Raw genomic sequence first — 13,780 nt, 5'->3', positions numbered from 1 at the left:
TTCTGGATCTCACCGTGTCTGTATAGAAAGAACCGACGTTTCAGCTTTCTTCAGAGTACACTCATGATGCTAGCCGCAGAAGCCCAGAGTTCTAACATGTAAGATTCCAAATTAAAAGTTCATGTGAAAGATACTGAAAACTTCCATAGGAGTAAGGAAAGTTGGTCTTAAGATGTTGAGAAAATTGATAGCCTTGTACTCTGAACAGTACACTAGCACTCTCTTCTTGAGATACTGTTACTACCATTTCTTGTGTGACTTGTAATTTTGGTTTGTTAAGGTTGATGAAATAGTAGAGATTTAAGTTTTAGCTAATGGCCTGAAATAATGCTATGCTTTTTCTGTCATAAAGGTGGTAGATACTCCTGGGATCCTTGACCATCCACTGGAGGAAAGAAATACCATCGAGATGCAGGCAATCACAGCACTTGCACATTTGCGGGCTGCTGTACTCTATATCATGGACATATCTGAACAGTGTGGACATACTTTGGAGGCACAACTAGAACTCTTCAGAAATATTAAACCGCTTTTTGCTAATAAGGTAGACCATTTCCTTTATCTTATTGTATTGCATTACTATTTATAGACTACCTTCCTCCCAACAAAGTGAACCAAAGTGTCTTACTCTAGTAATCATTAAATTCTAGCATAAAGCTTAACCAAACTGAACAATATTTTAAAACCATTTAAAACAGAAATACAAGCAAAATGAACAAAAACTACTAGCTGTTAATATTTTTGGCTAGTGTAAAATCTTGTTCTGTATTTATTTATTTATTTATTTATTTATTTATTTAAAACAGTTATATACTGCCTAAATCTGAATGTTCTTAAAAGTTTAAGATGATTACAATGGTACAAAATGGCGGCTAGATTTAGGCATATCACTTTCTAATCCTAACTGCCCTTCACTGTCTGCCTGGCATTCAGACTTTACATGAGATGAGGCCATTTTACTTGAGGGAACATTTGATGCAACATATATCAAGTGTGCCTTTTGTGATTTCATCTTTCAAATTTACATGATCACCTTTGGCTTAGAACTGTCTATTTTCATTAGCTATCTCATTTTGGTGAGATGCACATCCATAAAGATATGTATCTGTTGAATAATCCTGATGGCCTTTAAAGGCTATGCATTATTTTAGTGATCTTCAAATTAACTTCAGGCATTAGCTGTTGGATTTACTGCTGCAAGACGTCATTTTAGAAAAAAATTGTTATATATTGGGTTCCATTTATTATGTTATATTCAATTTGTGATCTGTTTTGATCATTTTCAGAAGGATGGATTAGAAAATTAATATTTTATCATCCCTGAATTCCCTCCCCAATTACGTGTTGTGACTGTTGTAAGCTAATGTGTGTGCTGTGGCGCTGGAGGGCCAGATGAAGTGAATTTGCACTTGAGGGGCTACCTACACAGTGCTGGCTTTTGAAGAAAAGAAAACTTGGAACAGTTGTAAGTAGGTTTTTGTTAGTTCTTTAAGGTAGTATTAACTTAAATTCTCTTTTTTCCCTTTGCCTTAGCCTCTAATAATTGTGGCCAACAAATGCGATGTGAAAAGGATTTCTGAACTCCCTGAAGAACATCAGGTTAGTGAGTTTCATAATTTCATGAAATAATGGTTAGTTTGACCGTTTATTTTTTTGTGAGTCTTACGTCTGTCCCTGGAAAGATGGTTGAAGCACTGATTAAAGATAGCATAGTCCGGCACTTGGATACACACGACCTGATGAGAGCCAGTCAACATGGCTTCAGGAAAGGGAAATCATGTTTGACAAATTTATTTCAATTTTTTGAGACCGTGAACAAACAAATTGATAGTGGAGAACTGGTGGACATAATATACTTGGACTTTCAGAAAGCGTTCGACAAGGTTCCACATGAAAGACTTCTCAGGAAACTACAAAGCCACGGAATAGAGGGAGATATACTAAGATGGATAGGCAAATGGCTGGAGAACAGAAAGCAGAGAGTGGGCATAAATGGGAAGTTCTCCGACTGGGAGAAAGTGACTAGCGGTGTGCCCCAGGGCTCGGTACTTGGGCCCATCTTAATTAATATTTTCATCAATGACCTAGAAGAAGGAACATCCAGTGAGATCATCAAGTTTGCAGACGACACAAAGTTATGCCGGGCAATCAGATCGCAGAAGGATAGCGAGGAACTCCAGAGCGACTTGAGTCGATTGGAGAAATGGGCAGAGAAATGGCAGATGAAGTTTAATGTGGAAAAGTGCAAAGTAATGCATTCAGGCAGAAAGAACAAGGAACACAAGTATAGAATGTCAGGTGCAACTCTGGGTAAGAGCGAACAAAGAAAGCAAATAGAATGTTAGGCATGATAAAGAAAGGAATCACGAGTAGATCGGCGAAAGTTATATTTGGAATACTGTGTCCAACATTGGTCTCCCAACCTAAAGAAGGATATAAAACTGCTGGAGAGGGTGCAGAGATGAGCAATGAAGCTAATAAAAGGTGTGGAGAACTTGGAATACGAGGAACGACTTAAGAGACTGGGATTGTTCTTCCTTGAGAAAAGGAGACTGCGAGGGGATATGATTGAGACTTTCAAAATACCTAAAGGAATCGACAAAATAGAGCAGGGAAAAAAATTATTTACAATGTCCAATGTGACACAGACAAGAGGACATAGACTGAATATAAGGGGGAACAAGTCCAGGACAAATATCAGGAAGTTCTGCTTCATGCAACGAGTGGTGGACACCTGGAATGCTCTCCCAGAGGAGGTTATTGCGGAATCCACCGTTCTAGGATTTAAAAGCAAACTAGATGCACATCTCCTTACGAGAGACATAGAGGGATATGGGTGACTAAAATTACGCCAGGTGTACACCTGGCTGGGCCTCCGCGTGTGCGGATCACCGGACTTGATGGACCGAAGGTCTGATCCGGAGATGGCAGTTCTTATGTTCTTTGAGGATTTCTTTCCAGTGTAATTAAGATATAGTCATTATTTAAGTTACAATTTTTAATTATTTTTGTGATATTTACTTATCAGCAAGCAGGAATGAATCAGATATGTGAATAAGGTGAGGAGAGCAACTCTTCCAGATCTCTGAACTATGTGTAAAGGTCCGATGTGTGTAGTATTAGCCAACACCATACCAAGGGCTGTGTGAGTGGTGCAGCCGTAAAGGACACACATACGGAGGAATGCAAAAATTTCTCAGAGCCCACTGTCTCTTCTTTTACTATCCCTCTGGAGGCTAAACATGTGGGATCTTGTATCCTCTTTAGCCTCGGCTGCAGGGCTAATCAAACTTGTTCCCTCCCCTCTAGGCTATTTGCCTTGTAGCTTCCTGTCATGCTCAGTTTGTTCCTGCAGCTTCCTTGCATGGGTGAAATCAGTCTCTTCTGCTCTTGATTTGTTTTCAATTCCTAGTCTTTATTTAATTTGTTTTGCGGTTTTGCCCAAGTGCTGCGGATCAACTCTGTGGGAGTGATCCTTTGACGGGAGATCGCAGACATTTTAAATTTTGTCTGCTTCTGGAGGGCGCTCTGTAAGCTTAAACTGCAGTAAGCCCTCTAGACAGCCTGCAGATTGGATCGGGTCTCCGGGATTGGGAGACATCTCTTCCCTGGTTCGTCTGCAAAGTGGTAGAGCGCAGGCTGCTGCTGTTCCATTGAGGTATGCCGGGATCGGAACCGGACTGCGTGTCTTCCTTAATTTCCCTGAGGGGTGGTGACAGGGAAGGTGAGGCGGTCAGAAGACCTGAAAAATCCAGTTTAATCAGCTCCTGAGGTACTGATCTCCTTGCTCGTACTGTATATTGCAGGCTGTCATAGACTTTCATTGCAGCACATTTCTCTGTGGTGTTTGTGAGTCACAGAGTTTTGGCAATTTTTTGGGGGTGCTGAAGTCGGGGTTTTGGGTGGTTTCCCTGTATGCCCTGGTCCCCCCCCCCTGTAAAATCACCATTTTTTGCGGTTCCCTGAGTTTTTCCCAGGCAGTTTTAGGGTGCTAACATTTGAGTTGCACTGGGAACAACAATAGCTCATTATGATTGTGGCCTTGGTTTAGTTTGTCTACAGTGTTGAATGGATGAGAGCACAAATATCTTCTCTTTTTCAAGTGTTTCAGCTTAGTTATTATCAATTGATATAGCTCCAATCAGCGTGCAGGATGACAGTGAGGTTTTAAAACCCCCCAAACAAACCCAAAACCCTCCACCTAGCTAGAAGACATCAAAAGAGGCAGTATATACATGCAATTGGCAAGGAGAAAAGAAAAGTCAAAAAGAAAAAAAAGATGGCAATTATAACTGCCAACATTCACAGCTCAGGATCATCTCATGGATCTCCCAAAGCTTGAGCAAATGAGAGGGATTTTAGTTCTCCTTACTCCTTAGGGACGCAGGGGTAGTGATTTCCAAAAAAGGGGTCTAGAAAAGGAGGTATGCTTTACTTTCAGGTGATGACAGGAAGGAAAGGGTAAAACTGTATGATTTATGTATTGGGATCTTGTTGCACAAGTAGAATGAGAAGGATTCAATAAGACTGTGAAAAAGGAAGACCTTAATGCATGACTTTGTACTATGATTAGGATCTTAAATGGAATTTTAGAATTTAAAAGTAGCCCATGGAGAGGTTTAAGAATGGATTAGATATGGTCAATCTGATAGTTGCAGCAAAAATTCAGTATTTTGAATACATGTTTAATTCTTTGATTTAGCCACCATCTACACAGTTCTTCCTTTTGAATGCTCGTAATAAGCCACTGAATACTGTATTTTTTGCTCCATAAGATACACCTGACCATAAGAAGGACCCAGATTTAGAAGAGGAAAACAAGAGAAAAAACATTCTGAACCAAATTCTTCATGCCAGGCTCTGCACCCTGTCCCCCCCCCTCTCTGGTGGTCTAGTGGTAGGCCAGGGCAGGGCACAGGGCATGCAGGCCTAGTGGCAGGTCCAGCGCTGTATCGACATCGCTCCTAGCTGGAAGCTTTTCAAAACCCGGACAAAGTTCTAGTATCCCTGCCCCTACCCTCACAGTGTGCAGCCTTAACTATTCTTGATGGTATAGCCAGCAACGGGATGGGGAATTGGAGAATCCGCTTAGTGGAGAGTAGTTTTGAGAGTTGTTCCTGGTGGGGGTGGAATTTTTTAAGGCCACTGATATGCGGGGAAACTCATTACAAACTTCTTCATTGGGCTTATTTAACCTTAGCTCGTGGCTTTCATTTGGGTCTTTGGCCTGACTCCTCCTGTCTTAGATGTAAACTTCATACTGGTACTTATATTCACACTTTCCTGGAATACCCTCAATTGACCATTTGGACTAGTGTGCTCCTTCTTTTGGAAGATATGCTACACTGTCAGTTCCCTGGGATTATGTGACCTTGCTTTTGGGGGATCAGCGGTTGTTGAGGCCCTTGCAGTGCCTCTCTCTGACCGTAGATTTCTCATTATAGCCCTCCTGTTGGTGAAACAAGTGATTTTGAAGTACTGGATAGATGAGATAGAGCCCCCTTGAAAACTCTGGACTCTGGCCATAAAACAAACTACACACTTTGAGCTTACTCTGGAACAGAGTAAAAAATCCACTCCTGAGCGGAAACGTTACATGTACTTATGGAAGTGCTTGGGCTGGGATTAATTCCCTAGTCTGCTGAGTGGCGCTTTGGGTTACTGGTCCCACTCCTTGGGAGGGGCTTTTGAGAGGGCACAACTTTGCAACCCTTAGGGGGTACGGGGGGTTGTATGGTAGGTGAGTGTTTAGTGTGCATGAAGTGTGCATGTATGGTTTTGGTGGGGTGTGCAGTATTGGTTGGAGTGGGGATGCAGGTGGGCGGGGTTCTGTTATGGTTTCAGTTTTTGGGATTTTCTTTTTTGAAAATGCAATGGGAATACTCTCTTCTCTTATGTAGGGAAAGCATATTTATCTGCCTTTCTTTTGGTCTAGGAGGCAGCGGTCTGCGTGCTTGAGGTGCCCTTCTTGGGGTGCCGTTGCATTCATGCTCCTACTTCTGATGTTTGCTTTGGTTTCTGGCACACATGTTTGTATTTTCTGCTGTTGATGACCCTGTTTATTGTGCATTACTGTTGTCTTTGTGACAATGTGTATTTCTTGTTGCTCCAATAAAAATATTTTTCAAAAAAAAGAACATAAGAATAGCCTTACTGAGTCAGACCAATGGTACATCAAGCCCAATAGCCTGTTCTCATGGTGGCCAATTCAGGTCCCTAGTACCTGGCCAAAAGGAGTAGCAGCATTCCATGCTACCGATCCAGGGCAAGAAGTGACTTCCCCCATGTCTTTCTCAATAACAGACTATGGACTTTTCCTCCAAGAAATTGTCTAAATCTTTCTTAAATCCAGCTACGCTATCCACTCTACCACAGCCTCTGGCAGTGTGTTCCAGAGCTTAACTATTCTCTGAGTGAAAATTCTTTTCCTCCTACTGGTTTTAAAAGTATTTCCCTGTAACTTCATTGAGTGTCTCTTAGTTGTAATTTTTGATGGAGTGAAAAATCAATCCACTTGTACCCATTCTACTCCACTTAGGATTTTGTAGACTTTAATCATATCTCCCCTCAGCTGTCTCTTTTCCAAGCTGAAGAGCCCTAACCTTTTTAGTCTTTCTACATACGAGAGGAGTTCCATCCCCTTTACCATCTTGGTCGCTCTTCTTTGAACCTTTTCTAGCACCACTATATCTTTCTTGAGATAAGGAGACTAGAATTGTCCCCAATACTCCAGATGAGGTTGCACCATGGTGTGAGGGGCATTATTCTTAGTCTTGTTAACCATCCCTTTTTTAATAATTCCTAGCATCCTGTTTGGTTTTTTGGCCGCCGTGCACCACAAAAGAAACAGAAAGAAATGTGTTTCTTCCTGATGTAAATTTTCAAAACTTACATATTTCAATCACTATAACATTTTCCCTACTTTTATTATTTGGCGATTTTATTTTTCTGATCTTCTTGTTCCATTTGTGCTCTTAACTCTGTTTCCAAAGCCTCCTTATGCATTTGCTGTTTCTTTTCTTTCCTTCACTTTTTGCACTATATCCATCTTTGGCACTGATTTTCATATTCAGTTTTCTTCCATTTTACTGCCTCCATCTTAGATCTCTTTCCAACTCTTACCCTCTTCTCTCCCACTTCCCTTCGTCCATGTGCACTGTCTCGTCCCTATTTTCTCTCCCACTTCCCTCCGTCCATGTGCACCTTCTCGTCCCTCTCTTCTCTCCCACTTCCCTTTGTCCATGTGCACCGTCTTCCCTCTCTTCTCTCCCACTTCCCTCCGTCCATGTGCACCGTCTCTTCCCTCCCACTTCCCTCCGTCCATGTGCACCATCTCTTTCCTCTCTTCTCTCCCACTTCCCTCCCATTCAGCATCGCTCCCTTCTTCCTTCTTCCCCTGGTTCCACCAAATGCTCTTCCCGCACCCTGTCCCGAAGCCCCCCTTACCATGAAAATTACAAGGAGATTGCCAGCACAGCAGCAATGCTATTGAGCTGCCTGCAGCCTCTTCTACACAGTTCCTTTGCTGTGATCTGCTCAAGCGGAAGCAGGTAGTTGCTTCAGAGGGGGGAGGACCACAGCAAATGAACAGTACAGGGAAGACCATCAGCAGCACTGGAAAACACAGGATTAGGCACTTCTATCTTCCACTTAACATAAGAACAATAGAATTGCCGCTGCTGGGTCATACCAGTGGTCCATCACGCCCAGCAGTCCGCTCACACGGCGACCCTCTGGTCAAAGACCAGCGCCCTAACTGAGACTAGCCCTACCAGCGTACGCTCTTGTTCTAACTTTTGTCTTGTCTAACTTTGAACTTGTCTAACTTTGTCTTGAATCCCTGGAGGGTGTTTTCCCCCATGACAGACTCCGGAAAAGCATTCCAGTTTTCTACCACTTCTAGGTGAAGAAGAACTTCCTTACGTTTGTACGGAATCTATCCCCTTTCAACTTTAGAGAGTGCCCTCTCGTTCTCCCTCTCCTGCCCCATCACACTTATAGTTCTGCTCAGAAAGTGGATGCCAATATGCTGTTTGGAGCTGATGCAGGGCCTTGAGCATTTGTGCATGCTCAAGGCTTGCTGGACTCCCTTGAGAATCCCAGAGAGGGCGTGAACCAGCAGGCCTTGAACATGCCCAGATGCACAAGGTCCCTTTCAAGCCCAGAAAGGAGCATTAGCTTTGGCTTCTTGAGCACTAGAACTGTAAGTACGATGTTAATCTGGGGCAGAGGATTGTAGGTAGTGGTGAATAGGAGTGTCAGTCATAGTAGGAGGGGGGAGGGGGGATAGCAGTAGTATTGGCTTCTTGAGGGTAGGAGTGCCGATCATATGGGGGGGTTGGAGAATAACGCGCCGGACATCAAGGAGGTAGAAGATAACAGTGCTGGTCATCGGGTGGGGAGGGGAGGAAAAAAGCACCATCATCAGAAGGAGGTTTGAATATAAACTGAGATCCCATTTTAGGGCCATTGTTTTGGCCCAAAAATATTGGTTTATATTTGAGTATATACAGTAGACCTTGATCATACCCAACACCAAGTCAAAATATTTTGATAGCAGCGAGGAAGTTAGCATTCCTTCCTGTTTCCCATCTTACTGTCTTTGTTTTTGTAAGTCTTAGCCATGTCTCTTTGCGAGCAATTAGAGACAGAAAAGGGGCTGATGCTGACTTCTGATCTTCAGTGTTTCTCTGTCTTTAGCAAATGGTGCAAACATGTACACAGGGTGGGGGAAGGTGAATACCGCTTTTTTGTGGTTACACATTCAAAGCAATTAGCATATATACAGGTACTTATTTTGTACCTGAGACAATAAAAGATTAAGTGTCTTGCCCAGGAACCAGGGTCACAATGAGCAGTTCTGGAATTTGATTCCAAGGTGCTGAGGCAGCAGCTGTACCACTAGGCCACTCCTTACCACAGATGTAGCAGGATTTTTTTTTTTTTCAATTCTCTTTATTAAAGTTGACAATTATTTAGCAAAAAGAGATTTAATACAAAATAAACTTAAATACAAATACCATACCATATTGATTCTTGTATCCCGCAAATGTCGACTAGGAATCATTGTGGCTTACATAATATTAGAAACTAGTCTTTAAGCCCATTACATTAATGGGTGCTAGAATAGATGTGTCTGTCTGTCTTTCTTTCTCTTTCTCCTTGGCTGCTTTCTGTCTGTCTTTCTGTCTCTTTCTCTCCTCGGCTGTCCATCACCACCCCTTGCCTGCTCCCCCTGTCCAGCAGTAGCGCTTTCTTTCTGTCTCTCTCTCTCTCTCCCTGTCTCTCTCTCTCTCCTGGCTTCTGTCTGTCTGTCTGTCTCCCTCTCTCCTTGGCTCTATCTCCTCGGCTGTTATCTGTCCTGTCTCTCTTTCCTTGTCCGTTGTCTGTCTGTCTCTCTGGCCCCCCTGTCTTTTTCTCATTCTTTCTGTCTGTGTCTCTTCCTGACCCCTTGTCTGTCTTTCTTTCTGTCTGTGTTTCTCCCTGGCCCCCTGCCTGCCTGTCTCTCCGTGGCCCCCTTTCCCTCTCCCCCTCCTATTCCCTGTGCAGCAGTAGGAGCCAGACACCTCGCAGCACACGCACCCTGTCCGCCTCATCCAGGCCGAAGGACACACCCTCCTGCCATTGCTCTCGGTGGTGAACCCTCCTGCCATTGCTTTCGCTGCCACCTATCACCGCCGTCACACCGCAGGAGACAAACCGCCGATCAAAGCGCTGCAAATCGCCACACGCGCCGCAAATCGAACATGGCCATGGAGGCACAAATCACGGAGGCAGGGATCATGCGCTGTGGTGGCGAAAAGGACAAACAGAATGCTAGGAATGATCAAGAAGGGGATCACGAACAGGTCAGACAAGGTTATCATGCCGCTGTACCGGGCCATGATGCGCCCTCACCTGGAGTGCTGCATCCAGCACTGGTCGCCGTACATGAAGAAGGACACGGTACTACTCGAAAGGGTCCAGAGGAGAGCGACTAAAATGGTTAAGGGGATGGAGGAGTTGCCATACAGTGAGAGATTGGAGAAGCTGGGCCTCTTCTCCCTTGAAAAGAGGAGACTGCGAGGGGACATGATCGAAACATTCAGAATACTGAAAGGAATAGACTTAGTAGAGAAGGATAGACTGTTCACCCTCGCCAAGGTTGGGAGAACGAGAGGACACTCTCTAAAGTTGAAAGTGGATAGATTCCGTACAAACGTAAGGAAATTCTTCATCCAGAAAACTGGAACGCTCTTCCGGAGTCTGTTATAGGGGAAAACACCCTCCAGGGTTTCAAGACAAAGTTGGACAAGTTCATGCTAAACTGGTGAGACTGGACTCATTTGGAGCACTGGTGTTGACCTTGAGGCTGCCTCATGGGCGGACTGCTGGGCAGGATGGACCATTGGTCTGACACAGCAGCGGCAATTCTTATGTTCTTATGATACAGAGGTATAGACTTCATACACATGAATACGTTATAGCAGGTCAGTGCAGTGAAGTGAATAGATGCGTTTTCAGTGCCTTCCTGATTTGGAAGTATGTGGTAAGATGTCAAAGGCTGCTTGGGAATTCGTTCCAGACTTTGGGTCCATTAAATGTAACTCCTTGGACATAACTTCTGCTATTCATTCAACTCCATATAATGTTTAATAGACAGGTTTTTCAGCCTCTTAGATTATTGTGAGTTCCTCCATGTGTTATATATTATATGTCCCATGTTATGGATTGCTTTTGTAAATCCTTTCTGGAACAACTGGATTTTTGTTTCTATTATACCACAATCAATATATATATATATAGCATATATCTACTTGTAAGTTAATTTCTTATTGATAAATTGTATATTTCAGAAAACTAACTTTTTTTTCTCTCTCAGAGCATTTTTAAAGAATTGGAAGCAGAATTGCCTGTAATTGAGACAAGCACCCTGACAGAAGAAGGTGTGATTAAGGTCAAAACTGAGGTCAGATCCCTCCACATGTCCATGTTTCATTAATAAAAAGTAGCAGCATTCTAGGAACAATAACCCAGTATATTGTATATTAAAAACATTAAAAATAAAAACTCATAAAAAATAATTAACTAAAATGACACATATTTTCCAAATAATTTTTAACAAATACGAGGGAAAAGGAGCAAGTTTGGAGCTAGTGATGTGTAGATTGTTATATGTGTGATGAATAACTTCTGTTGGATTTTTTGCTCCATGAATTGGATGTGAAATTTTGAATCTTCAGAACATTCATGAAGTCTTTAGTTGGACTGAATTTCAGATACATATATTGATTTATGAATATTTATATATAATAATGTGAGAAATATTTTCCCTCTCCTGATTTCTCATATTATTGTATATATCCATACTGAAAGGTTTCTGATCTTTAAACAAAATATAATATTAGACATAGAGAACCTGAGTGAAAACAGTTTTTAAATTATTACTTCATTTACCCCCCCTCCACCCTCTTTTACAAAGCCACGCTAACGGTTTTGGCGTCAGCTGCCACGGTAACAGCTCAGACGCTCATAGAATTCCTATGAGCGTCTGAGCTGCTACCGCCACGGCAGGCACTAAAAACGCTAGTGAGGCTTTGTAAAGGCAGGGGTTATTTAAGAAGCAAAGTTATTCAGCATTCATATCATGCATGTGAAAAAGTAACTATGCCATAAATTATTCAGTCAACCAGTTGACTAAATTTAATTGATGATTCAGCTGATTGAACATAGCCAGGCTTGATTGCAGTCTGTCCTGTTGAATCAAAACTTACTTTCTAGTGCAGTAGTTCTCAACCCTATCCTAGAGGACCCCCAGCCAGTTGGGCTTTCAGGATATCCCTAATGAATATGTATAAGAGAGATTTGCATATAATGGAGGAGACAGGCATGCAAATATGTCTTATGCATATTCATTAGGGATATCTTGAAAACCCAACTGGCTGGGGATCCCCTAGGACAGGGTTGAGAACCACTGTTGTAGTGCAATAGGTGTGGCATTCTGGATGAGCGGATAATATCTCAGTGCTTGCGAGCCATGCAGAAGTAATCCACTGCAGCCTTTGCATCCCTCCTACTTCACCAGAGGGCTCTACTGCCCTCTTCAGTTTTTACGAAAGGAGTTTTTCTGATCTGATCTGCTTATTTCTTTATTTTTTGTCAGTGTTTTTACTGGTTTTTTTTTTTTTTTTGTTTCATTTTGGTGCTAAGAGTTCCTCTAGTTGAAGGTACAGCTCTGCCTGTGTGGAGGAGAAGCAGACTACATTCTGCGGCTGACAGGCCTGCAGAAACCTTTTCGGAGCTTGAGGTCCATACCCCTTTTAGCATTGCTCACCTATTGCATTGCAGGGGATTGAGTGCAGGCTATTAGGCATCCATAGGGGGCTCAGTGGGGTCTCAGAGGGTGCCGACTGCATGTGAAAAAGTAACTACCCTCTAAATTATTTGTCAGCCAGTTGACTAGATTTAATTGATAATTTAGCCGACTGAACACAACCAGGCTTGAATTCAGTCTGTCTTGTTGAATTTAACCCTCGCTATATATTGAGCCTTATTTATTTTTGTTTTATATCCCATTCTCCCCAGTGAGCTCAGAACGGGTTACAGGTTAACATATGTAGAATACAGTCAAGACGGGATACATTTGATATATTTACAAAACAATATGTTCATCTAAACTTGATCTATACAAAGAGTCTAGTTCTAGTGTACAGTTTTCCTTCATTATTACTTAAAAATAATATACATTTCCTTCATTGTTCTTCATAAAGCAATAGGCAAGAGATTAGGGGCTCCTTTTACAAAGGTGCATTATGGCTTTAACTCGAGGAATAGCGCACGCTAAAATGCCCCACGAGCTAGCCGCTACCGCCTCCTCTTGAGCAGGCGGTAGTTTTTTGACTAGCGTGCACTATAGCGCGTGCTAATCCGGTGCGTAAGCTAAAAACGCTAGCTCACCTTTGTAAAAGGAGCCCTAGGTGAAGAGGTAAACTTTTATTGGTTTCCTAAAATTCAGAAGACCTTCAATGGATCTGCATTGTTGGGGTAGTTGATTCCAGTAGTTTGGTAAGAATTGGGAGTAAGATTATCTTCTTGCGCTTTGTAGAAGGAGGGAATGACCAGGAGGTATATTTCCTCCTGGGAGCATTACTAAGAACAGAGAATTCCTTTGCAGCAAGGGAGAGAATAAGAACATAAGAATTGCCACTGCTGGGTCAGACCAGTGGTCCATCGTGCCCAGCAGTCCGCTCACGCGATGGCCCTCTGATCAAAGAACTTGTCTGACTTTGTCTTGAATCCCTGGAGGGTGTTTTCCCCTATGACAGACTCTGGAAGAGCATTCCAGTTTTCTACCACTCTCTGGGTGAAGAAGAACTTCCTTGTACGGAATCTATCCCCTTTCAATTTTAGAGCGTGCCCTCTCGTTCTCCCAACTTGGAGAGAGTGAATAACCTGTCCTTATCTACTAAGTCTATTCCCTTCAGTATCTTGAATGTTATGATTATGTCCCCTCTCAATCTCCTCTGTTCGAGCCAGAAAAGGCACAGTTTCTCTAATCTTTCACTGTACGGCATCTCCTCCAGCCCCTTAACTATCTTAGTCACTCTTCTCTGGACCCTTTCGAGTAGCACCGTGTCCTTCTTCATGTACGGTGACCAGTGTTGGACGCAGTACTCCAGGTGAGGGCGCACCATGGCCTGGTACAGCGGCATGATAACCTTCTACGATCCGTCGTGATCCCCTTCTTTATCATTCCTAGCATTCTGTTCACCCTTTTCACCGCCGCAGCACATTGCGTGGA

General features: G+C 42.8%; 1 protein-coding gene across 1 annotated transcript in view; it reads left to right on the top strand.

Moving 5' to 3' along the window:
* Positions 1-13,780, top strand: part of GTPBP4 (GTP binding protein 4) — a 140,212-nt gene that overhangs the window by 54,298 nt on the left and 72,134 nt on the right. The window contains exons 7-9 of the mRNA XM_033931552.1: positions 353-544; positions 1,534-1,599; positions 10,862-10,948. Of these exons, the coding sequence (XP_033787443.1) occupies positions 353-544; positions 1,534-1,599; positions 10,862-10,948 (345 nt within the window). The remainder of the gene's footprint in view (positions 1-352; positions 545-1,533; positions 1,600-10,861; positions 10,949-13,780) is intronic.

Source organism: Geotrypetes seraphini, chromosome 2 (assembly GCF_902459505.1).
Source record: "Geotrypetes seraphini chromosome 2, aGeoSer1.1, whole genome shotgun sequence".
NCBI classification, from domain to species: domain Eukaryota; kingdom Metazoa; phylum Chordata; class Amphibia; order Gymnophiona; family Dermophiidae; genus Geotrypetes; species Geotrypetes seraphini.
This window is presented reverse-complemented; position numbering and strand designations above follow the sequence as displayed.